Source organism: Rhincodon typus, chromosome 12, assembly GCF_021869965.1.
Source record: "Rhincodon typus isolate 14 chromosome 12, sRhiTyp1.1, whole genome shotgun sequence".
In the NCBI taxonomy this organism is placed as follows: domain Eukaryota; kingdom Metazoa; phylum Chordata; class Chondrichthyes; order Orectolobiformes; family Rhincodontidae; genus Rhincodon; species Rhincodon typus.
The window spans coordinates 23765765-23789872 of NC_063343.1; the positions used below are offsets into that span (position 1 = coordinate 23765765).

General features: G+C 39.6%; 1 protein-coding gene across 1 annotated transcript in view; it reads right to left on the bottom strand.

Moving 5' to 3' along the window:
* Positions 1–24108, bottom strand: part of LOC109928508 (actin binding LIM protein family, member 3) — a gene marked incomplete at its 5' end in the record, with an annotated part of 177408 nt that overhangs the window by 3656 nt on the left and 149644 nt on the right. The window contains 6 exons of the mRNA XM_048603946.1: positions 257–337; positions 12966–12973; positions 13538–13598; positions 14127–14185; positions 17573–17602; positions 23510–23657. Coding sequence (XP_048459903.1) covers positions 257–337; positions 12966–12973; positions 13538–13598; positions 14127–14185; positions 17573–17602; positions 23510–23657 — 387 coding nt within the window. The remainder of the gene's footprint in view (positions 1–256; positions 338–12965; positions 12974–13537; positions 13599–14126; positions 14186–17572; positions 17603–23509; positions 23658–24108) is intronic.

Genomic DNA, 24108 nt, shown 5'->3' on the forward strand with positions numbered 1-24108 from the left:
TCAGAAAATGAAACGTCAGCCTTCCTGCTCCTCTGATGCTGCTTGGCCTGCTGCGTTCATCCAGCTCTACACCTTGTTATCTCAGATTCTCCAGCATCTGCAGTTCCTACTATCTCACATAAAATACACCATTGTTTTCAAACAAATGGATTTTTGATTGCTGTTGCTTGATTGTGAATGGTAGCTTTATGCAAATATTTTGAAACAACAGGACTGTTGAGATATTACTGAAACACAGTCGGTTCATATTACGCACCTCTAATCTTGTTCTGTCAACGTCTTTTGGTAACTTATTCCGACCTCTGGTAGTTACCATTAACAGATGAAATGGATAAATCTGGAATGCAAACAAAACTCAACCAATTGCAGTATACAAACCACTTCAAATGCATTTGGTTTAGAATGTAAATAAGAAACAATTAAATTGGACTCCGGGTCATGATAGACCTTGGTACTCAATACAATTTTAAAAACAACCTTCCTTGTATACTTGAGGTAAATTTTAATATGAGGCTACGTTTGACACTAGAATTGTGGTGGATCACTTCATAACTAGTCTGGTTATGTAACAGGCCATTGTTAACAATTTTCACATGGAATTTTAAAACTATTCCTTAAGTGCTTCCATTGACTCAACAACTTGTACTTGTACAGTACTTTTAATGGAGTAAATCATCTATAAAGGTGTTTGACAGGAGAATAATCAGGGAAAAAATTGACACTGAGCAAAATGAGAGATTTTATCAGGTGATCAAACATGATGTCAAAGTAATACATTTTAGGCAGCATATTAAACATAGAAATCAGGACCAACAGCAGGCTATTCAGCCCATCAAACCTGCTCTGCCTTTCAATATGATCCTTTATCTCAATGTCATTCTCCCACACTCTTTCCCAATACTCCTTCACCACTTTTACCCTCTAGAAATCCATGGATTCACACCCTCTGGAAGAAGAAATATTTCCTCAGCTTAGTCACAAATGGCTGACCTGTTATCCTGGGACCATGACCCATTGCTGTAGAACTTCGAGGCAGGGAAAATTTTCTCCTTGTGTTCAGTCTGTCTATCCATGTCAAAATTGTATACGTTTCATTGCAATCCCCTTCATTCTTCTAAACTCTTGTGAATACAGGCCCAATTGTCCCAATCCCTCCTCAGAGGACAAACCTGCCAACCCAAGAATCAGTCTGGTGAACCTATGGTGCACTCCCTCTATGGAAAGTGCATATTTTCTTGGACAAATAAAACAAAGAACTGTGAATGCTTGAAATTTGAAACAAAAACAGAAATTGCAATTCTGAAGAAGGGTTGCTAGATTTGAAATGTTAACTCTACTTTTTCTCCACAGATGCCACCAGATCTGTTGATTTTCTCCAGTCATTTCTGTTTTGGTTACATATTTTCATAGGTAAGGAGACCAAAGCTGCACACAATATTTCTGTTTCATCACACTAGGCTCTCTCTGCATTGCCCTGAGAACCTATTTCTCCCAGCAGTATCCAAAATGGAAAATCTGTTAGAGAAGGGCCTCCTGCACTATATGCCCTAGTGTTTTTATTCCGTCTGGTGGTCACTCATTACCCTTCTGCCTGTGAACTCTACCTGTGATATAACCACTTTGCTATACACTCTATCTACCAACACCTCTACGTTATATACACTGCACACTGACTCCTGCTGCTACTCCAGATCAAAAACAAAAATCGAGGCATGTGCAAGGATAAAGAGGTTTGTGGAGTAGTTCCCTTGCTTAGAGTCTAAAGTTCTAGAGACATTTCAGGGTAAATGAAATAGGGAATTGTTGGGAGCCTTTGCAATTTTTAAAATAACTTCTGGCTTGGAGCTTGAACTGTGGGCTGAAGGTGACCTGTAGACCGTGAGCAGCAGCATGTTTAAAAAAAAGAGAACAAACAAACTGATATATGTTTATGAGGCTAAATCTGGAAGTTAATTGCAGGTTGATTCTTGTTAAAAGTGCTCTATAGTCAGTTGACTCTGGCAAGGCATTATGCTTAAATAGATGACAGATGTTTGAACAGTAACAGGAGCCTATAGGGAGACATCCAGCCTAACCAAGAGAAACAAAAGTTTGAACTGATATTGAACTGTTTTCGGGTCACTACATTTCTGGATGTGAAAGCTACAGGGTGAAGGGTGAAGGATTGATTGATCCTTGATTGTTCCCTCATTATCAACTTAATGAAAGTTCAGCAAATAGAATCTCAGTTATAAGAATTCAATGAACATTCTTCGGAGCCTACTGGAAGCCATCTGTAAGAATTGGTGTCATCAGAAATCAAGCATGATACAATTCCACATACTTGAGTGACTATGGATTGTGGAAACAGCTTACATGAAGTGGCCAGTTACATCTCATTTATTTCTTTTTCTTTTGATTTATCCCTTAACTGTGTCTGTTTGTTGGTATGTCTTTGAGAAAGTGGGGACTATAAGCAAAGAACATTGTGTTTAAATCATAGACATTAATTAAATTTCCTTGAGTTTAACTTTGCTCTGCTAAAGCTACTATATTGTCAATAAATTGTTAAATCCTTTGTTTAAGTTATAAACCTGGTGTCTGGTATCAGTTATTCACAAAGTATGGTACTGGTTATTCAGTTTGGTTAGGAACCATTGAGGTCAATTTTGAAGGTCTTTAAATGTTTTGATTTTATAGTATTGTGAATACAAGGATAGAGAGGCTAATTTGATTTGGCTGTCTGTCTCCATGTTGTAACATAATACATAAGAGGCTAGAATTGATGGGATGCAATTGTAGGGATTGCAGAGTTCTGTTCTCATAAGGACAGAGGAGAATGAAGGATAAGGAGGTCAACTAGATCATCACTTTAGTGATGAGTAAAATGACTATCCTAAAAATGAGATAAATACCTGATAGGTTGACTGTAAAAATAACTACATGACATAATGTACTCACCAAAACTATCAAAGAAGCTGCTTGTAATTATTTGTGATTGTTTGTCATGAAAGTGTACTTAATTTTTAAACAGCTCCTTTATACAGGATGCAGGAAAGTGGTTATTCAGAAATTTGATACCATAAATTACCCGCTACTCAGGTAGCTCAATTAAGTTGTCAGTGATCCCTGTATACAAGATCCAATTGTTTCTGATTCTGAACTCTGACACTTTCAATGCCTGATTTCCATCTAACCGACTGTCCTGCGAAAATTCTTCGTTGTTCTCTCAGTTCAAACTCTAATATGTTATGTCAACTTGCTTATTAATTATTGTAATGAAGAAATATCAATTAACAATTTGCAATTATCTATGACTACTTTGTTAGTTGAGCCACAACCAAGAGCATTTCATACAGTGATTTAGAAATGTTATAAAAATAATTTAAACTGTAAAACCTTTATAAGAATAATTTAAAAACAAAGGTAGCAGCATAATGTGTGAAATGACACAAATTGCGTCTGATTAGATCACTTCACAGAGTGTAAGAGAGTATTGTATTTGTTCAGGTGTTCTGATGAAGTACTCTGAAGTAAGTATCAAAAGACAGGGTAGGTTGGTCTTCCCACCTTATGTGGCCTGGTCACCCTAATCTTCAGGGAAACCTGTTGGATGCAAGAAACTTATGGTTCTAATCGCATCAAATAAAGGAATTCTGCTCCATGGTTTTATTTTTAAATAAAGGCCTAATTTCCCCACAGCTGTCAAAACAATAAAAGGTTTACATTTGCAAATGTAGGCAATGGTGGGAAAACCTTCAGCTTCGAACACAAAAGTGCAAATGTGACAGATGTATTACTTCAGTGTTATTAACAGACAGCCTGCTACGATAATGCGCAAGCAGGAAGTATGCTGTATGAGAGTGTGGTACATTAATGTTTTAGGCAGAAGTGTGTTAATAAGAGATGTTACTTATTAGAGTCTTTTAATAAGAAGCTTGTTAGAGAACAACAGAAATGAAATATTTTTCTACTATTTGAGGATTGTTTATATCATGGTAAATATAGTGACTATTCCTTGGGTGAATAATTCCATTGATACTACTTAAATTACTGTGTCTGTGTACAGAATGTTGCGCTATTACACAGTCCCTTGCAAAAGAACATCTGCTGATGCACGGAACACTGACTGTCAACAGCAACCCCCCCAAGTAGAGACAACAATCTGATCTATGTGTGCCTGTTACAGACACAATGCACAGTTAATGCATGCCTTTTGATGGCAATGCAGGTTTACACAGTCTTGTGCTGCTTGCTTAAGTGAATGATCTCTGTATTCAGTCAGCACTTACTGCACTGTTTATTAGCTAAATGGTTCAGCAAGGAATCTATATGATCTGTGGTTAACATTACTTAAAACTAGCTCGTTCTGCCTGTAGCTAGCTTGCACATTTTAAGGTGGAGCAGTGCTGTGGCTAGAGTAGGTGCTGGTGTAGCAGCCTCCTGGCTGGTAAAACAGACATTGCCAACTTAGCCAAACAGCAAGGGATGCTGGGTACATTGGCCAAGTGAAACTCTGAAATCACAAAAGCACACACCAGACAGTGCAAACACAGCAGCCAGGTGCTAATGACATTAGCATAACGTAAAAGGCAACAGTTAGTCTGCACAGACACCCCCAACAACTTATCCACTAAACAAAGGGCAACCCAGACAGAAATGCACTGCATCCTGCTATGCAAAGAAACTTGACAGTAGCAAGCCATCTAAATGACTGACTCTTGTTTCAAACTATTAAGTTATCTCTCTGATTGGTCAGAACTACAGAAAGTTCTAGATGACGATCTAAAAGGTACAAAACCAGAGTTCACTTGCAGACGTCTCTTTTGGAACTGCTCTTGAAATTGTCTGAGGCCTCCTAAGGAGACCAGCATGGCAAGAAGCAGAGACCAGCTGACTATCGCGAGAGAGAGAGAGAGAGAGGGAGAAAGCAGCTTCGCAGACCCAGAGTCAGAGCCACAGAAAGCGTGACTGTGCAATTTACAAGAGATTTGGGAAGCATTGTAACCGTATGGGGCCAAATAGGATTAGGGATAGTATGTTTAGTATTAAAAATTATTGTAATTTTGTTACTAATAAAGTGGGAATATTTTGCTTTGGTACTGACTTGTGTTCGTATTGATTTGACCGCTTTGGTATTGTGGGACACCTGGGCAAATACGTTCACAACATTCTGGTCAGAGTTGTTGTAACTTGTTTAAAGAGGAACCAGACAACATTGGGATTGTTGTCTATGATTCTGACAGGGTCTGAAAGTGTTAATAGTGAGGATTGTCATTAGCACCTGCAACTATGATGATATAATTTAGGCATGAGGACAGAACTGCTTGGGACTTGAAGAACTAAGACCTATCATGCTAATCCTCCTAGTAGTTTCTGTAACAACGTTTATCATAACAATGTTGAGTTACTTACTTTTAAATAAACTATTGCTTGTTCAGCATGACAGCTTTTCCTATTAGGTTACACAGTGGCTTTCTTCTATCTTGCTAGACCAACCAAGCCTTATTGCCCTTTTGTGGGAGATAATGACCTAGTGGTATTGCCATTGGACTAATATGCAGAGACACATGTCTGGGACCTGAGTTGAATCTCAATAAAGAATTCCATTAAAACTCTAATGATTATTATCGTTGGCTGTTGTTAAAGCCCATCTGATTCACTAATGTCCTTTAAGAGAGGAAATTTACTGTTCTTACTGTTACAAAGTTGAGTAGAATGCTCATGAATTGAAAAACAGTGCATGATCCCTTTAAGAGATTGTGCCTTGTCTGTGCTTGGATGTTTGCAAGCATTCTTTGGTACTGGCCTCACAACATTTTAATGTTTATGTTACAAACAATATTTCGGAGACAGCTGTGCGTACAAACTACAACGCACTCATCCTTTTGAAAGATTTAAGGACAAAAATATGGGACTATTTCATTGGAGTCTTATGTTACAGGCTTTTAATTAACAGGTTGTACATATTGCAGATGCATTGTCATGGGTTTAAAAGATGTAACTTCTGAATACTGACCTATGTATTTCAGGAAAATGGTATTTCATAATGATAATTCAATTTTTTTTTAAGGGGGGAGGAGTTACGAAGTTGTGTAGAATGCTCATGAATTGAAAAACAGTGCTTGGTTCCTTGAAGAGATTGTGTTTTAACTGTGCTTGGAGGTTTGCAAGCATTGTACAGACAGCCCCAAATTGAAACAAATGTATCAAAAGACCTTACAGTTGCCAGGCAAAACAGCAGTCTTGTTTTGATGTTTTGGCACTTAGACTGAATTTAGCCAATTAATTTTAACCAGGCCCTAGATACTGAATTTAAATCTGATGGTGTTGACAACCTGGGGCCAATCCTAGTGTAAGAAATGGACAGGTCATCAAGGGCATAAAAAAGAAGGCAGCTGGAAAATTGAGGGAGAGCGAACAGCCAACTGTCAAAAGACAACACCTTTTAGACCTCAGAGAAAGCACCATCTAATTAATGAAAAGTACCATGGCACTTCTAGCTAAGAGTCTTCAATGAGAAAACAGCCATAACTTGAGATCAACAGAAGAAAGGCTGGAAAAGACAGTGTGTTCCAGAAGACACAGTCTGTATGAACTTGGAGAGATTAAGTCTTTATTTATTGTTGTCTTATTAATTGGGTTTATATAAGTGGGACTTGTGTTTATTTGAACAGCATTCCAGTAGAATTTAATTCAATCAGGGAGTAGTTAATACTTAGGGGTGAATTGTTCTTTAAAAGAATTGTAATTCTTTTAGTCTGTTCAGTGTTATGATTAAATAAACGTTACTTGTTATTTATAAAGTGAATGCCAGGATTTTTCTTTCATTTAACCTCCCCTTCTCCATAACAGTTTAACAGATTAGGTGAGATGAGGCAAGGCGAGCTTCTCTGGGTGTTTCAGGTTTAATTATTAGAAGGAGACCTCTACTCCCGCCCTAATAGATTGGGACTTGTGTTTCGATTTTAATTATCAGAGCAGTTTGAAATCCCCTTACTAACATTACCCTGTCTGGCCCACATGTGACTCCAGACCCAGTATCAGGTACACCTGAAATCAGCATTCCTTGTAACCTGTGTGGCTGTTCCACACACATCAATCAGCCTGCCAACACATTGACTTGCACATCTGGATGTCACTGTCATGCACAGAGTTTACAGGTACATGCAACAGAAATAAAAGTTAGTGGGAATGTGCCAGCAATGCAGTTAAAGAGGGAGTTCCAGGATTTTGACCCAGCATTAGGAAAGAATGGCAATATATTTCTACACCAGGATGGTTTGTGGTTTGAGGGGAACTGTAGGTGGTGGTGTTCCCATGCATCAGCTGTCCTTACCCTTGTAGATAGTCGTGGTTGTGGGTTTGGAAAGAGCTGTCTAAGGAGACTTGGTGAATGTTTGCAGTGCATCTGGTAAGCTATACACACTGCTGCACTGTGCATCAGCGGTACAGGGACTGGATGTGGTGTCATTCAAGTGGGCTGCTTAGACCTGGATAGTGTCAAGCTTCTAGAGTGTTCTTCTCATGGGAGACTGGAACCGAAGTTGTTGTCTTAATCTATAACATTTCCCCAGTGTATGTTCTCAGTCTTGCCAAGGTCTAGCGCAAACTTAAGGATTGGAGTCCAGAGATTGGTTCTGCAATCACTGATAAATTCCGTTGGAGTGGGGAGAGGGGTGTCCATTTCCATTGGAATACCCTGCAACTCATAGCTCCACTTGCTGCATTTTATCAATTGCATATTGCAATGATAAAGCCAGTTGTAGTGCAGGTTTGAATTCCAGTTGGGCTTCAGTTAGTCGGCAAGTTTGCATGGTTACGTCATTAATCCCACATACCAGACGGTTTTTAGCATCTCATTAAGGGCTAAAACAAAGTCAATCTGCCAGTCACCTTAACCTAGCCAAAAACCTGAATATAGATTCCCTTGGTTCTCGAATTGCCAAGTAAAACCGATAGCATCTCAGAATTAGAGGCTTGAGGTCGTAATATTCCTGAACTAAATCTGTCAACCCTTGAAAGGTATCTGGTATCTCAGGGAAAGTTAGGCTCCTAATAACTGAAAAAGCTGTAGGTCCCCCAAGCTGTCAGGAGAATTACCCATTTCATTTGTCCCAATGTCATTTGCCCAGAAAAACTAACACATTCTTTCCACATACTGGGCCCAGTCTTTGACTGCAGGATTGAACGAGTCAAGCTTCCCAAATAATGGCATGATGCCAGAAATGCATACCCCACCTGAAAGACGACAGTTGTGAGTGAATTTCTTTAGGATTGTGCTTTTCTCTCATCACCAATGAAATAACTAAACAGAGGCTGGTATCCCATCACCAAGTCACCCTTTATTTACATGTGTAGAGTCCGTGACACTGATCCAGCTCTCAGAGTAAACAGGCTGTGTGACAATCCTGTTCATATCTGTTAGCCACGGCTCCCTGATCAGACCAGATTAACAGCCCCAGTCAAGGAGCTCATATTCTAGGAGGTCCACATGGTTGACCTTGCTACAATTTTTACACATTTCAGCAATTAATTAAAAAGGTCCCTGGAGGACTTTCTCAACTCATGAACAATTAAAGCCCTCAAGGGATCAATTAATGGTCAGTTAAGGGCCACAGATTACCAAATCCCAGACCACTTGTCTCCCTGGTGAGTGAGAAATGGCATTCAATGCGGATAAGTAGGCGGCACGGTGGTTCTGTGGTTAGCACTGCGGCCTTCTCATGCATGGGTTTCCATTGGGTGCTTTGAGTTCCTCCCACAGTCCAAAGATGTGCACGTTAGGTGGATTGGCCATGCTAAATTGTCCTGTGGTGTTCAGGGATGTGCAGGTTAGGTGCATTAGCCATGGGTAATGTGGTGTTACAGGGATAGGGTGGGAAGGCTGGGTCTGGATGGGATGCTCTTCAGATTCTATGTTTTATAATAAATGTGAGGTGATGCACTTGGGCAGGACAAACAAGCCAAGGGAATACATGATGGATGGTAGGACCCTGGGAAGCATACAGGATCCGAGGGATCTTGGTGTGCATGTACGTTGGTTCTTTAATGCATCAGGACACATGGAGAAAGTGGTTAAGAAGGCAAATGCTAGTCAAGGCATAAGAGCAGAGGAGTTATGCTGGATCTGTATAAAATGCTGGTTAGGCCACAGCTAGGGTATGGTGTGCAGTTCTGGAAACCACATTATAAGAGGGATGTGATAGTACTAGAGAGGGTGCAGAAGAGCTTTATGAAGATTTTGCTTGGGATGGAGAGTTTCAGTTACAGAGATTGGACAGACCAGGGAGATAGCAAGAACTGCAGATGCTGGAATCAGAGATAACAAAATGTGGATCTGGAGGAACACAGCAGGCCAGGCAGCATCAGAGGAGCAGGAAAGTTGACATTTTGGGTAGGGACCATTCCCTTCCCATTTCTGAAGAAGGGTTCCGATCTGAAACGTCAACTTTCCTGCTCCCCTGATGCTGCCTGGCCTGCTGTGTTCCTCCAGATCCACACTTTGGACATACCAGGGTTGTTTTCCTTAGAACAGAAGAGATTGAGGGGGGACGTGATTGAGATGTCTAAAACTATGAGGAGCAGGTTGAGTTGACAGAAAGAAACATTTCCCCTAGATGAAGGGATCAATGACCAGGGGTATGGATTTAAAGTAAGCCACAAAAGGTTTACAGGAGGTATGAGGAAAACTTTTTTCACTCAGAATGTGGTGGGAATCTGGAACTCACTGCTTGTAAGGGTGGTAGAGGCAGAAACCCTCCAAACATTTAAGAAGTATTTAGATGTGCATTGTGATGCTAAGGCATTCAAGGCCACCAGGAAAGTGCTGGAAAATGGGATTAGAATAGTTAGGAGATTGTTTTTACAGGCATGATGGACCAAAGGGCCTTTTTTTATAATGCTGTAGACCTCTACGACTCTATAACTCTAAACCATGGCCACCTGCTGGCCGAGCTGGGGATAAGTGGGAGGGTTGTGGGATGAGGGATAAGTGCGGGGGTAGGAGGTCCTTCAACTGGCCCAGTCTGTGAGTAATCACAGACAGAGATGATACTGGGTAAGACAGGTGGTATCTAGAAGCCACCTCTCTGCTCTTGCCTCTGAACACCCTGAACCACCCCACTCCCTGTGACACTCAGTCCCATGAAAAGTAGAAAACAAAAACACCTTCTTGCTGCTGGATCTCCTGAGGACTCGACTGGCAAACTGTAGGATGCAGGAATTCTGTGGTGGCCATGGAAAGGGTGAGATATTCTCCCTTCTTTGCCTGTCAGCTTTCATTGACCTGTTTGGCAGGCAACTGGGTGAGTTACCTTGCTGGTGGGGGCAGTGCATTGGTTGCCATCAAAATGACACCGAAGCATTAGAGGAAAATTCAGTCCAGAGTTGCTTGTCTTTATGGCACAGGTCTCATATCCCCTGTAGAGGGTGCTATGCTGATATGCTTTCTAATAATCAAAAATGATGCTGTAAAGCAGCCAAGCTTCTATGGCAGGACAAAGAAAGCATTTTCAAAGAAACCCTTAAGTTCTCCTTGAAGTCCAGCAGTATTGATACTTATGACTGGAAGAATTTGCTCAGAATAATGCCAAACAGTTCATCAAGCAGCATCGTGTCTTGAGTCCCAATGCCTTTTTAATGAGGCAGTGTGACAACAGAGAAGGCAAGAAAGGAAGAAATTCCTGTTGTCTTAACAACTTCTTCATGTATCTAAAGATCAGCAAGTCAAAAATTGGCCTGCTCAGCCACATAAAGATGCATTGCAATATCTCATGAGGGGACGTCATCGTTGGATTGAAAAACAGTTCCCTCAACGCCAATCACAACGTTAATGCTCACAGTTTGGGAGAAGGTCTAAGTGCAATCATTTGTGAGTGTCATTCCTTTGCCTCTGATTGCATAATACAACCAGTATATTTGCCTAATTTTTCTAAAATATTTCTACTGAATCAGAACTGGATTATTTTCTAGTCATTCTTGTAAATACTGGTTAGGCACAATTACAGTCTGTGCCATCACTGCTGCAATTAGCTGATACTCTTGATAATTGTGCCAATCGCAGCCGAATCATAAGTCAGTCACTAATCAGTTTCTCTGAAGAGTGCATCAAGCTGAACTAAATGAACTGAATTATCTGAGGAAATCCTAAAATATGTAAACATGAAAAGAATAGAATTAATTTAAAATATTTACAAGATGTTTGATGGGTGCAAAATAAGAGACTTGTTGCAGTCCTTGGCAATAAAGAGAATGTAGCTGCATGGGCACAGGTGGCTAAGAATGCAAAGTGATAAATAGGGAATAAATAGATCCTTTTTCATGTCAGCAGAAATTAGGTAGTAGCATTCCTTAGGGATTTGAGAGGAAAAATGGAATAATCTGCAAGAAACCATAGAAAAATGTAGAGAGTAAGCTGATAAGAATCTAAAGCAACTCAAGCTGGAAACAGGACTGAAAGGAAAAACATCTTTGATTGCAAGACTTTCAACAGATTAGTGGAACAGAAGGATCTACTTGTCTTAGGAATCTTTGAAAGTGACAATTCACTAACAAAGTGCCATGATAAAAGCAAATGGGATTCTGCATTTTATATTGAGGTACATTGAATAGAGAGTGAATATTGATTTAGGCTATTGTTGGAGTATTTCTGAGCATGTTATCATAGAAAACTTCTTAAGAGTCACAGAAAAGGGTGCAGCAAAGATTCACTGAAATAAAATCAGGAAGGAGAGGTTCCTGCCATGATGAAAGGCTAGAAAAACAGGGGCGTTATTTATTGGAACACAGAGGGAATCTTTTGAGGGTTTTCAAAATTCTGAAAAGTAGGTACAGGATAAATATTGAAGGATTTTACAGGTCGGTGAATGAAAAACTATTATCGCAGGAAGAACAGAGGGGTATGTTGGATGATAGTTTTCAAACATTGGTTGTAAGTACATGGGAAGTTTAAGCATTATTTAATGATTTTTAAGCCTTGAGCAATACAGAGTATTAAGACTTTCACCGCATATTGCATACTAACTTATTTGAAATGGTTGACTTAGTTCTTACTTTGACTAATATAATGTTATTATGAATTTAAACAGCTAATCTTTTTCCCCAAATTACAAGGATTAACACATTGTACTGAAAAAGTGGGCAAGGAATTAACTCAGAGTTGGGGGGGGCGGGTAAAAAGCAAAACAGAAAAAAAACAGATTATCAGTTCTAATTTTGTAATGGCAACAGAACGCCTTCAACATTCTGGGAAGTAACTAAATAATTTTAGTAGGAAGGTCACAGGCGCTAGATGGTAAGAGAGTTATGATATAAATTTGTAGATGTAAATGACACATGACAAACATCTTTAACTCGGTCTCACTTAGAAAATTTTTATAGCGTGGTGTGGTGTTGTCTGAAATTATGATGTACAGTAATGTTGTTTCATTGGAAAATTATAAATACAATCCCAATGTTATGATGGAGAAAGACCTCTCGTACAGGTTTTCAAAATCATGAATGGGCTAAATAGTGCAGATTTGGAGAAGCTGCTTTTGCTTGTAAAGGAATAACAAATGGAGTTAGATTTAAAGTGATCTGCAAAAGAAACAAGGGTGAAGTAAGGAATAACATATTCAGCCAGCAGGTCGGTAGGATATAGAATGCACTGCCTGGAACTGTGGTGGATGCAGGCTCAATTGTGGTCTTCAAGAGGATATTGGATAATGATCTGGATAAAAGTAATGTGTGAGGGCATGGGGAAAAAGAAGATTGACAATGATTCTCATTGAACTAGACAGTGCAGGCATGATGGACTGAATGGCCTCCTTCTGCACCCTACTAATTCTGTGATTCTGTGAGAAGGTCAGCTAGCCATCAAACATGACATATTACTATTGTCAAGTAAACAGTGGCACCGGTAGAAACCAATTTTTTCTTCTAATCATCGTCGCAGCACCACAGCAAACCATCAAGGGCCATCAGCTCCAAACAGAAGGTCTTACCTTGTATTCTGAAAAAGAAAGAGGAGATGTTTTACTTGAAACAGGACTCTAAACAAAGCCATATCAGCAGAGTTATGTGCAAACAGCACATCATCTACTTATTTCATCATTGCTCCTGGCAATGGTTTCAGGCATTAAAAGACAGGTTTTCACACAGGGACACTGATGCCAAACTGCAGTGACATTATCCTATAATATAGAGTTATCAACGTTGTAAGTTCTGTGCAGTCTTTGACCTTTAACATATGCATCTTCAACCTGGTACATAGCAATGCACACTGATGGTATGATTTTCTGATTCTCATAAAATAAGGGTATAAAGTACTAAAGTGTAGGTATAATGACCCCGACAGTGTAGAATTTCTGAACTTCCTTTAGCTAATTTGATTCTTGACTTTATAATGGCAAAGGGAAGGAGATATTTTCCCTTTTAATTGTCAGTACTGCATGTGCCTATTTCTCTTGCACTGTGCAAAGAACATTCAATACACTTAATATTATTTTGACATACAAATGCGTCTTTAGTTAAGAATTTTACATTTTATTATATCCAGCCAATTTTAATATCTTACCTCTCATTCCCCAGTTAACAGAATTGTCGTTGTCATATTGGAAAATGTCAGCACTCTGAGGCTAAAGACAACAATGCATGGCATTGGGTGAAAAGAAAAATTGTTAGTTACTTGCAATTTTAGACAACATTCTTTCAACTCTTTGTCACTGCTAGTACTCAAGTGCGAGCAGATAAAATATCATATTATCTTGAAGGTTGATTTGATCAAGATAATAACAAATCTATTTTACAGCCCTATCTACTTTGTTACAAACCTGCACAGAATGTACAAATGTATAGTTATAAATTTTTAACACCCTACAATTTCTTGATGATATATTCAATGTTTTTAAATTCCCCGATGCAAACACTTACATCTCTCTAGTCATGGACTGAGAAGCAAGAGAGCCTGAAATTTGAATACCAGCTGGATACTTGCAACGAGGAAAATTACAATACATTTCAAATGTCTTCACAAGGACAAAGGGGCTGAGGGAAAATTGATACATATAAAATCAGACAGAAGCAAACATTTATACTGAATGTACACTTGTATTTTCCTCCTTCAGGGGATAAACCAACTGTGAGAGGAATTAATTCAACCTTACCCTGTGCAAACCATTTCTCATATAGGCAGGAAGAGAAGCAGACTTGGAAATCAGTGGATCTGTAATAAGGAAAGTAATAATTCATTTTAAGGTTGATTTAAGGTTGTTGTTCTCAAAATCCTAAGAGAACATCAGTGTGGAAGTTATTTCATCGTAGATGATGAATTTATACTATGTAGTTCCTCTTAAAACCACTAGATGGTGCTTAATGTTAACACGTAGAGGAATCTTGTTCCAGCCAATCAGCTAGAATCATAAAACTACAAGAAAGTTGATAGATTGACGTTGGATGAAGTTGAAATAACTGTACTCACTGTAACCAAGTTCAACACTCATAATGGAGGATGACATTTAAAAAATTATGTTGAAGAGTAATATTACTTATTTTTTAAAAAGGCTGAAACATCTTATACATAAACCTGACGTGCTGTTTGTTGAAACTCCCAGATATGTTCTTCAGACAGATGTTTATAATTTAGTTAAAAATAGTGAACCAAGGAAGTCTCACACCGCCTCCTCCCCTATGTTGAACAGATTTGAGTGAAATCTAGGCAGGTCTAACAATGAAGAATAGCAGACATAAGGATGACATGTAACATGTGCTATGCCAGCTGGGAAAAAGGATCTAGACATCAAATAAAGGAGGCTCCAGAATCATGAACACACAGCAGGACAACAAAAGCTAAGCAAATTCAAGGGATATCTTTTTGTCACGTTCAGCATTGTAACTTAAGAATATATTAATAAGCTGACATATAATAAATATGATTGTATAATATTATACAGATTCAAAAACAGCTTCATTCCCATTGTTATTAGATTCCTGAATGGACCTCTGAAATTTCAAATTTATTGCTGACCTCGCTGTTTGTGTATCTTCACTGCAGCCATAACACTGTATTCCTTGCTTTGTTCTATTACCCTTATGCACTTCGTATAATATAATCTGCTTGTACTGCATGCAAATCAAAACTTTTCACTGTACCTAGGTACATATGGCAATAATAAATCAAATCAAATCAAAATATGGGAATTAGAGTCATAGAGTCATACAGCATGGAAATAGACCCTTAGGTCAAACTCATCTGCGCCGACCAGATATCCCAATCTGACCTAGTCCTATTTGCCAGCATTTGGCCCATATCCCTCTAAACCCTTCCTATTCATATACCCATCCAGATACCTTTTAAATTTTGTAATTGTACCGGCCTCCATCACTTCTTCTGGCAGCTCATTCCATACACGCACCACCCTCTCTGGGAAAATGTTACTCCTTGGATCCTTTTTAAATCCTTTCCCCTCACATTAAACCTAGGTCCTCCAGTTTTTGACTCTCCACCTTAGGAAAAAGACCTTGGCTATTCACCCTATTCATGCCTCTCATGATTTTATAAACCTCTATAACGTCACCTCCTCAGTCTCCGACATTCCAGACAAAAAAGCCGCAGCCTATTCAGCCTTTCCCTATAACTCGAAACCTCCAGTCCCAGGAACATCCTTGTAAATCTTTTCTGCACCCTCTCAAGTTTAACAACATCCTCACTATAAAAGGGCAACGAGAATTGAACGCAGTATTAAAAAATTGGCCTCAGCAATGTCCTGTACAGCTGCAATATGACATCCTAACTCCTTCACTCGATGTTCTGACCAATAAAAAAGCAAGTGTACCAAATGCCTTCTTCACCACCCTGTCTATCCGCAATGCCACTTCCAAGAACTGTGCACCTGCACCACATGTCTCTTTGTTTGGTAACAGTCCCGAGGGCCCTACCATTAACTGCATAAGTCCTGCCCTGCTTTGCCTTATCAAAATGCAAGACTTCACATTTACATAAATTAAGCTGCCACTCCTTGGCCTATTGGCCCATTTGATCAAAATCCAGTTGTACTCTGAGATAATCTTCTTCACTGGCCACTACACCACCTAATTTGATGTCATCTGCAAACTTACTAACCATGCCTCCTATATTCACATCCAAACCATTTATGTAAATGACAAAAAGCAGTGGGCCCAACACTGATCCTTGGGGCACACTGCTGGTCACGGGCCTCCAATCCAAAAAACAACCCTCCACTATCACCCTTTTGCAGCTAAATATTTCATACGACAGGTCTCTCCATAAAAGGCAAATAGAAACCTATACAAAATGTTAAAAACGGTTAATCAAAAAATATGCATTATCGTCAAGATGGTTCTGTAGACATGTTACAAACAGCACAAAGCACATTCAGTTGACCGATCATAATGTTTCATATTTCTGAAAATAAAATCATGAACTGGATTATACACAGCTCTCAGACAATTTGCCAACTCATAATGTACTGATAGTGACTGTTATGCAAATATAATGAAACGCAGCACATACCTCTGTAATAAAATCTAGCACATAATTATATGATGAAATAAGATACTGCATTACATAATAAAACAGAGCACAGTATTAAACTGTACAAAAATGCAGTAGTGAATTATTTGATGATATATGGCTGTGGTTGTACACATTATACTGTAGTCACCCCACCAACAGTAACTGCAGCATTCCACTATCTTTTTTTAATTAAGCAAGCAGAATTAAAAATTAGTGAAGGTGGTGTTGGAACAGCACAGCAGGTCAGACAACATCCAAGGAGCAGGGAAGTCAACTTTTGGCCTGAAACTCTTTGTCAGGACTGGGGAGGGGAAAGGGAGCCCAGACTTAAATACAGGGAGAGGGTGGGGCTGAGGGGAGGGCAGGTGGGATGGAGATAGGTGGATGCAGGTAGGGGGTTAACTCCCCTCCCACTCCCCCAATGACATGTCCATCCTTGGCCTCCTCCACGGTCAGTGTGAGGCCAAACGTAAACTGGAGGAACAACACCTGATATTTCATCTTGGGAGCTTACAGGCCAATGGCCTGAATATTGACTTCACCAGTTTCAAAATCGCTCCACCCCAACCTGTCCATCTTCTGACCCACCTAACTGCTCCACCCTTCCCACTGACCAACCACAATAACCCTCTACCTGCATCCACCTATCTCCATCCCACCTGCCCTACCCCAGCCCCACCCCCCTCTTTCTATTTATTTCTGGGCTCCCCTCCGCCTCCCCAGTCCTGACGATGGGTTTTAGCTCAAAATGTTGACTTCTCTGCTTCTTGGATGCTGACGACCTCTTGTGCTTTTCCACCTCCACATTCATTGACTCTAGCTTCTAGCATCTGCAATCCTTACTGTCTCCAAGAATTAAAATCAGGCTCTTAATGATTTCAACCAGCAGAAACCTGCCCAGCATTGATATGCAGAAGCAATTCAAAATTTGCATCATATATGACAGGAAATAAAACTGGTCAAGTGGGTTCTGTAAAACAGCGTTTGCAGACTGAACCAATAGTTGTAGACTGTTGTAAAGGATGATATCTGGAAAAATGAATATTTAACTTTATCGGCAAACTGTCTTTTACTTACCACTGTCTCCCATATATGTTCCTCTGGGAGCTGTAATCAGAGGATTAAAAATAAATTAGAATAAAACAGGAAAATGACTAAACATGAACTGTGCCCCTTACCAAAACCTAGTTCAAATACTTTAGCATCAAGCATTTTTCTATAACTTAATTACAATGTGAATCAGAGAAAGTACTTGTTTTGTATATTATCCTTGGATGTGGGAAATCATAACGCAATTCATACCATTTAACTGAAGGACAGCTGCAACTGCATTTGCTACCAAATGCAAGATAATCCTAGCCTATAGTATCTTTTTTTAAACTTATGATACATGACTGGAATGTCCTGCGCAAAAGCACAGTTAATGATAACACCTAGATAATTGGAATTCACATTGTTTAATTGGTTCTAAAGTTACTTCCTTCCTACAGCTGAACAACAAAACAGAAGTAAGGGGAAAATACTATTTTTTAATTCAGATATGTGTGCCTAAGATATTCTTATGGATCAATGCTTTGAGTTAGGATTTTACTTTAGGTTTGTGAGCTGAGGCAGCAATTGCTACCATGAAACTCTGATTGAGTTAGAACTGCTGTAATCCCATTCTAAGAAGCTCCCAGTATCACAGCTTGCCCACAGCCCTACTTTCACAATTCTCACCAAGAAAGGTTGCAACAATTTTCAAGATGTAAAATGGGGTCAGAGTGGGGAAAAAATTTTGAGACCTGTTCTATGCATTAAGTATGACTGAGTCAGCTGAGTTCTTCGGTAAATTGTTTCAAACTTTCTCACGCATTAGGCTCAAAATAAAAGCTCCCTCATGCTGAAATCATGATCTTGGCTGGGCTAGGAGGGAGTGCCATACAGTGAACAGCTGTACCTTTATATAGAAAATAGTGATGAAAGAATCAGCCATTCCTCAGTCATTCTCATGCACCTCTTGATATAATATAAAAGATTTAATTGCACAGCACTTGAAAAGTTGTGACAGGCCTGACAGCATGGATTTATGAAAGGGGAATCATGTTTGACAAATTTATTGGACTTTAAAAAAAATGTAACAAGTGGCGTTGATAATGGGAATGAGTGGATGTGGTTTATTTGGACTTTTAGAAGGCTTCCAGTAAGGTCTAACGTAAAAGATTAGCATGTAAAATTAAAGTGCATGGGATTGGGGGTAATGTACTGACATGGATAGAGAACTGCTGATAGATAGGAAACAAAATGTAGGAATACCAGTGACTGTTGGGATACTGCAGCAATCAGTGCTAGAACCCCAGCTATTCACAATAAATATGAATATTTAGATGAGGGATGTAAACGTAATATCTCCAAGCTTACAAAAAACACAAAGCTGGGTGGGAGGCTTTACTATGAGCAGGATGCAGAGACTCTTCAGGTTGAGTGAATGGGCAAATGCATGGTGGATGAAATATAATGTGGGCAAAAGTGAGGTTATCCACTTCGGCAACAAAAACGGGGAGGCAGATAATTATCTTAATGGTGATAGATTGGGAAAGGGGAAGGAACATTTAGCCCTGTGCGTCCTTGTACACCATTCGCTGAAAGTAAGCATGAAGGTGCAGCAGGTGGTCTTCATAGCAAAAGGTTTCAAATACAAGAGGGATGTCTTTTTGCAATTGTAGAGGGCTTTGGTGAGATCACCCCTGGAGTATTGTGAACAGTTTTGGTCTCCTTATCTGACGAAGGATGTTCTGGCTATGGATCGAGTCCAACAAAGGTTTACCAGGCTGATTCCTGGGATGATAGGTCTGAAATATGAAGAGAGACTGATTGATTAGGACTATGTTCACTCAGAATAGTTTAGAAGAATTAAAGAGATCTCATAGAAACATACAAAATTCTAACAGAGCCGCACAGGGTAAATGCAGAAGGTTAGTCCCAATGACCGAGAGTCCAGAACCAGGGATCACTGACAAAGGGTATGGGAAAGGACTTTTATGGCTGAGGTGAAGAGAAATGACTTTACCCAGAGGGTGGTGAACCTATGGAATTCTCTGCCACAAAAAGCAACAGAGGCCAAGGTATGGAATGTCTTCAAGGAGGAGACAGATGTAGTTTCACTGCCAAAGGAATAAAAGGTTATGGATGGGGAGAAAGTGGGAACAGGATTGGATGATCAGCCATGATCATATTGAATGGTGGAACAGCTTCGAAGGCCCAAATGACCTACTTCTGCTTCTATTTTCTATGTTTCTACACAATCCAAAGCAATCCAGATATCTTTCCCATTTATCTTTTCCCATAATTCAATTTAAGAAGTTGCAGAAGTTTTAAATGAAACAATATGCAATAAAATAGCTCTATACTCTCTTCACCCTCTTTCTCTGATGAATTCTGTAGCAATGTGCAACCAAACTCAGAGCAATGTCAGGCTCAGCACCTGAACCTGCACATCAGAAATACAATGAATTTCTGGGAACCATATCCACATCAGGGCTGGAATTTAGTGCAGTCATCAGAAGTGGGTTGGAAGGCAAGGGCATGGAGGTGAATGCCTGTGGAATTAGGAGGAAAAGTGGGTAGTTGAGAATCCAGCACCTTCTAAACTCTGTCCAATTCAATAAGGCTGGCGAAAGGTCAAGGAGGTTCTTCCCACCCAGAGGTTCATTGAGGCCCTTAAGAAGGCAATTAATGGCCTCATCACTGCTAGGATAGGAAGGGAACCTTCACAACATGGGGAGTCACCATCATTAAAAGCTGACAACCTGATCGACATCTTGTGACCCATGGAAGGGTGCCACTCCCAAACCTGTAACCACCTGGCCTGCCCTGTCAGACAGATATCTCTTGACCTTAGTAATGACCATGCTTGCTGACTCACGCCTCATTGCTCTCACTAGCTCCACCCACCTGAGTTCCAGGACCATATCCATGATCCAGACATGGCTGTAGTATCAGCAGTAGCTGCTGGACCTGGTGGCACTGCTGAAACTAAAGACCTGCCAAAGTTGTGAATGGCCTTTCCATAGCCCCAATAACCAGCAGTTAATTGTCTGATGGGCATAAAATTACTTCAGGGATTCCGGAAATGGCAATGGCAGGGGTGCCTCAGCTTTTTAGCCTGCTGTTATGGCCACTGTTGTAACCATTAAGTCTAACCCTATGATGGTGAATTTGACCAAGCTGAATTGTTCGCAAAAGGAACATGCCAAATATTAGTGTCACTTGTCACATTTATTTGTTTTTTTTTCTGCTTCTCCATTGTCTCAGAGGTCACATGCATCCATAGTCCAGGAGACATAGGCAAATATTTGTTCTTAGGCCTTGTCCAATACAGGAGTTGAACCAATTCATAAGAAGTGGGCAGCATGGATCTTGGTTGGCAAAACTGTTGGAAACTCCCATTGTATACAGAAAGAAATTTTGTTTCTGCTCAGCTCTGCTCTTTGACAGCGTAATTTAAAGAAGACGACACTGGGTGGAAACTGAAAGTGAAACCAAACCCTAGATATAACCTAATTTGGCATCTTTCCCCCTAACATCACTGCCACATAGATATACTTATCTTTAAGAAGAACCCATTCGAACATAATGAACGATTTATCATTGAGTTAAGTAAGTTAGCGGTCAAATACTGAATCCATGGTTAATTATTCACATCAATACATGCAAGCACAAATGGGTTACTGTTTTGTAGGTCATATAAATCAGTATTCCCTTCCAGAATATACATTCTGATGAAAAATCAACATCTCAAAATGTTAACTTTATTTTTCTCCACTTATGCTGCCTAAACTGCTCAGTTCTCCCAGCATTTTCTTTTTATATTTCAAATTTTCAGCATCTGTAATGTTTTGTGTTTTCCATGATGCTTCAATAATCCTCAAACTTCATTTCCTCACTCGAAATAAAACTGCCGTGTAATTGGAGGTTGGAAAATTTTCTGTCATAATTTAAAACTGATATTTACTTGTTTTTGAAAAGTTCTTGTGTCTGAAGAATCAGACTTCAAAAACCATACCTCATATGAAGGTCATTCATGTAGTTTACTGCCACTGCTCTAATGCTATGAGCAAGACACGGGGAGTCTGGATTACTCACGGTAACCAGTCTTCAAATATCTGAGGGTTTATATTCTTCGTAATTGATTACTGCGGCAGTGCCAAATGTATATTAGCTGAGCACACAGATCAAAGGGGGCTAGTCAGCAAGAGGACTCTGAACATTTGTTATTTCTTCAGGTTTACTTTTTGAAGTCAAAATAATACTTTTAAAAAGCACAGTCATTCTTAGCAGAGACACAAGCATTCTTTCTCACTTCTGATTTGATTCCAAGTTGATATATTGAAAGAACAAGATATGTTTTAGCTAAAACACAATCAAATCAATTTGCCTTTTTCCAATGGGTGTTCTCAGGGATAGATAATGAGGAAGTAGTTTCCTTAATTGCAGTCAGAGAAGTCAACAAGGAAAATAGGTGCAGAGGAACAGAAGGCACAACATTCACCAAAAGCAATTTCCAATTAAATCGCCTGCTCTGACCTTTGAGTGAACCTCATATTCAGACCTTTTGCTGGCCCATACATAGATAATTGAGAAGCTGTAATCAGAATTTGGAGGTGCACAGACTCTAATAAACTACATAAAGCAAAGTTATAAACAGATTTGACATGCAGAACTATTCCTATTGAAAATGATTGATATAATTTAGCAATGGAAATCAAAACTCACTAACATGATTCAGAATCCATTTTTATGTTCCAATTTTGAAGTTGTATTGTATTAAAGAACAGTCGGTATAGATTTCCAACCAACTTCACTTTTAATGTCTTTTTTCTCCTCCTCCACTCCTCCATGCATTGATTCTGTGCAGGAGATTAGTTCCCAATACAATCACCTTCTAGTAAATTGGCTAAGTTACTATTAGGGGAGGTGATGGTCTAGTAGTATTATTGCTAGACTGTTAACCCAGAAACCAAGGTGATATTCTAGGGACCCAGGTTCGAATCCCACTATGGTGATAGTGGAATTTTAATTCAATAAAAATCTGGATTTAGGAGTCTAATGATGACTATGAAACCATTGTTGATTGTCAAGGGAAACATCCATCTGGATCACTAATGTCCTTGAAGGAAGAATACTGTCATCCTTACCTGGTTGGCCTTTGTGTGACTACAGACCCACAGCAATGTGGTCGCCTTTTGGCTGCCCTCTGGGATGGGCAATAAATGCTGGCCTGACCAGTCATGCCCTCATCCCGTAAATGAATTAAAAAAGAAATTCTGGTCCTGCAGAGACCGTGTGGTAAATGGAATCAGTTACAATGCTGGAAATATATAAGACGGGCTACCAACTTGTAACCCTGCAGAAAACAATCTTGCTGGGGACAAGGTCAATGCAGGAGAGGCGTTTGCTAATTATGTCTAATAATAAGCTATTAGGGGAGAAGTTTTGAGGTGGCTGGGAGCTTCCTCACGGCTGACTGAGCCCCACTGAGGCCAGAACCCAAACTGAACTGGATACAGCAGGAGGAGCAGGGTTCCTTTCCCAGCCTAGTGTGGAATTACTATGAACAAAACCTTCCCCAATGCAATGATGACCAAACAGCTATGGTCATGCATGCATTTGAATCTTGTTACCCAACTACAGGGAATGCTTTCATCTCGAAGTGCAGCTGTCATCTGCCTACCTCCGAAGTGCCCACCTTTCCTCATGGATCTGCCAAACATTGCAGCAAGCCGTCTGGGACTTCCACTTCCCAGTCCACGTGCTACCATTAGCTTAAGCAAGCTTCTCAAGGCAACTTTTGAATTGACTGCGCCCAAGAAGATTGCAACTGATATCCTGCTACATCCATATCTGGGATTGTGACTCAGAATTGATGTTGACAATTGGATTATGACCCAAAGGGGAAATTCTAGACCGCTTTCTCAAGAACAAATTTAGGCTTGCATATAGATCCTATAGAAAGATCATTTTGCTGTTACTTACATCCATTCACTGGAGAATCATAGCCTACATTCTGCAGACATTCCCTACTTGTTGTGGAGCTGCGTGTCGACCAGGGGTCATTATCATAACTCCCTGATCTGGCTTTCATCTCCTCCTTCAGAATTAATCGGTTAATGCCACTTTGTATCTAAAAGAAAAGTGATAGATTCAATATTGAACTGTTACTGAAGTCCAAAATCTGGTTTGCTAATCAACCCATAAGCACAGTTACATATGTCTATTGATAAGACGAGCTGATCTATGAATATGACTTGAGCATACCAATAATGTATATTTCATTAAAAACAACAAAATCAGTAGCAAAGACTGCATTTTACAATAATGTTTTATTTATGGTTAAAAGCTACAACACAATATATCAAGACTTAAATAAAAGGTATGACTATGTCAAACATTGGAAAAAAAACTGTGTGTAACATGATTACAGGTTTAACTTTCTTCCCTCCCCAGATACAACAGTATCATTCATTTTACGAAAGTTCTTGAGGAAAAGTTACAGTTAACTGAAACCTAATTCTACCAGGCTATAGCTTTTTAAACCTAACCAGGAAAGAATGATGAGATAACAAGGTGTAGAG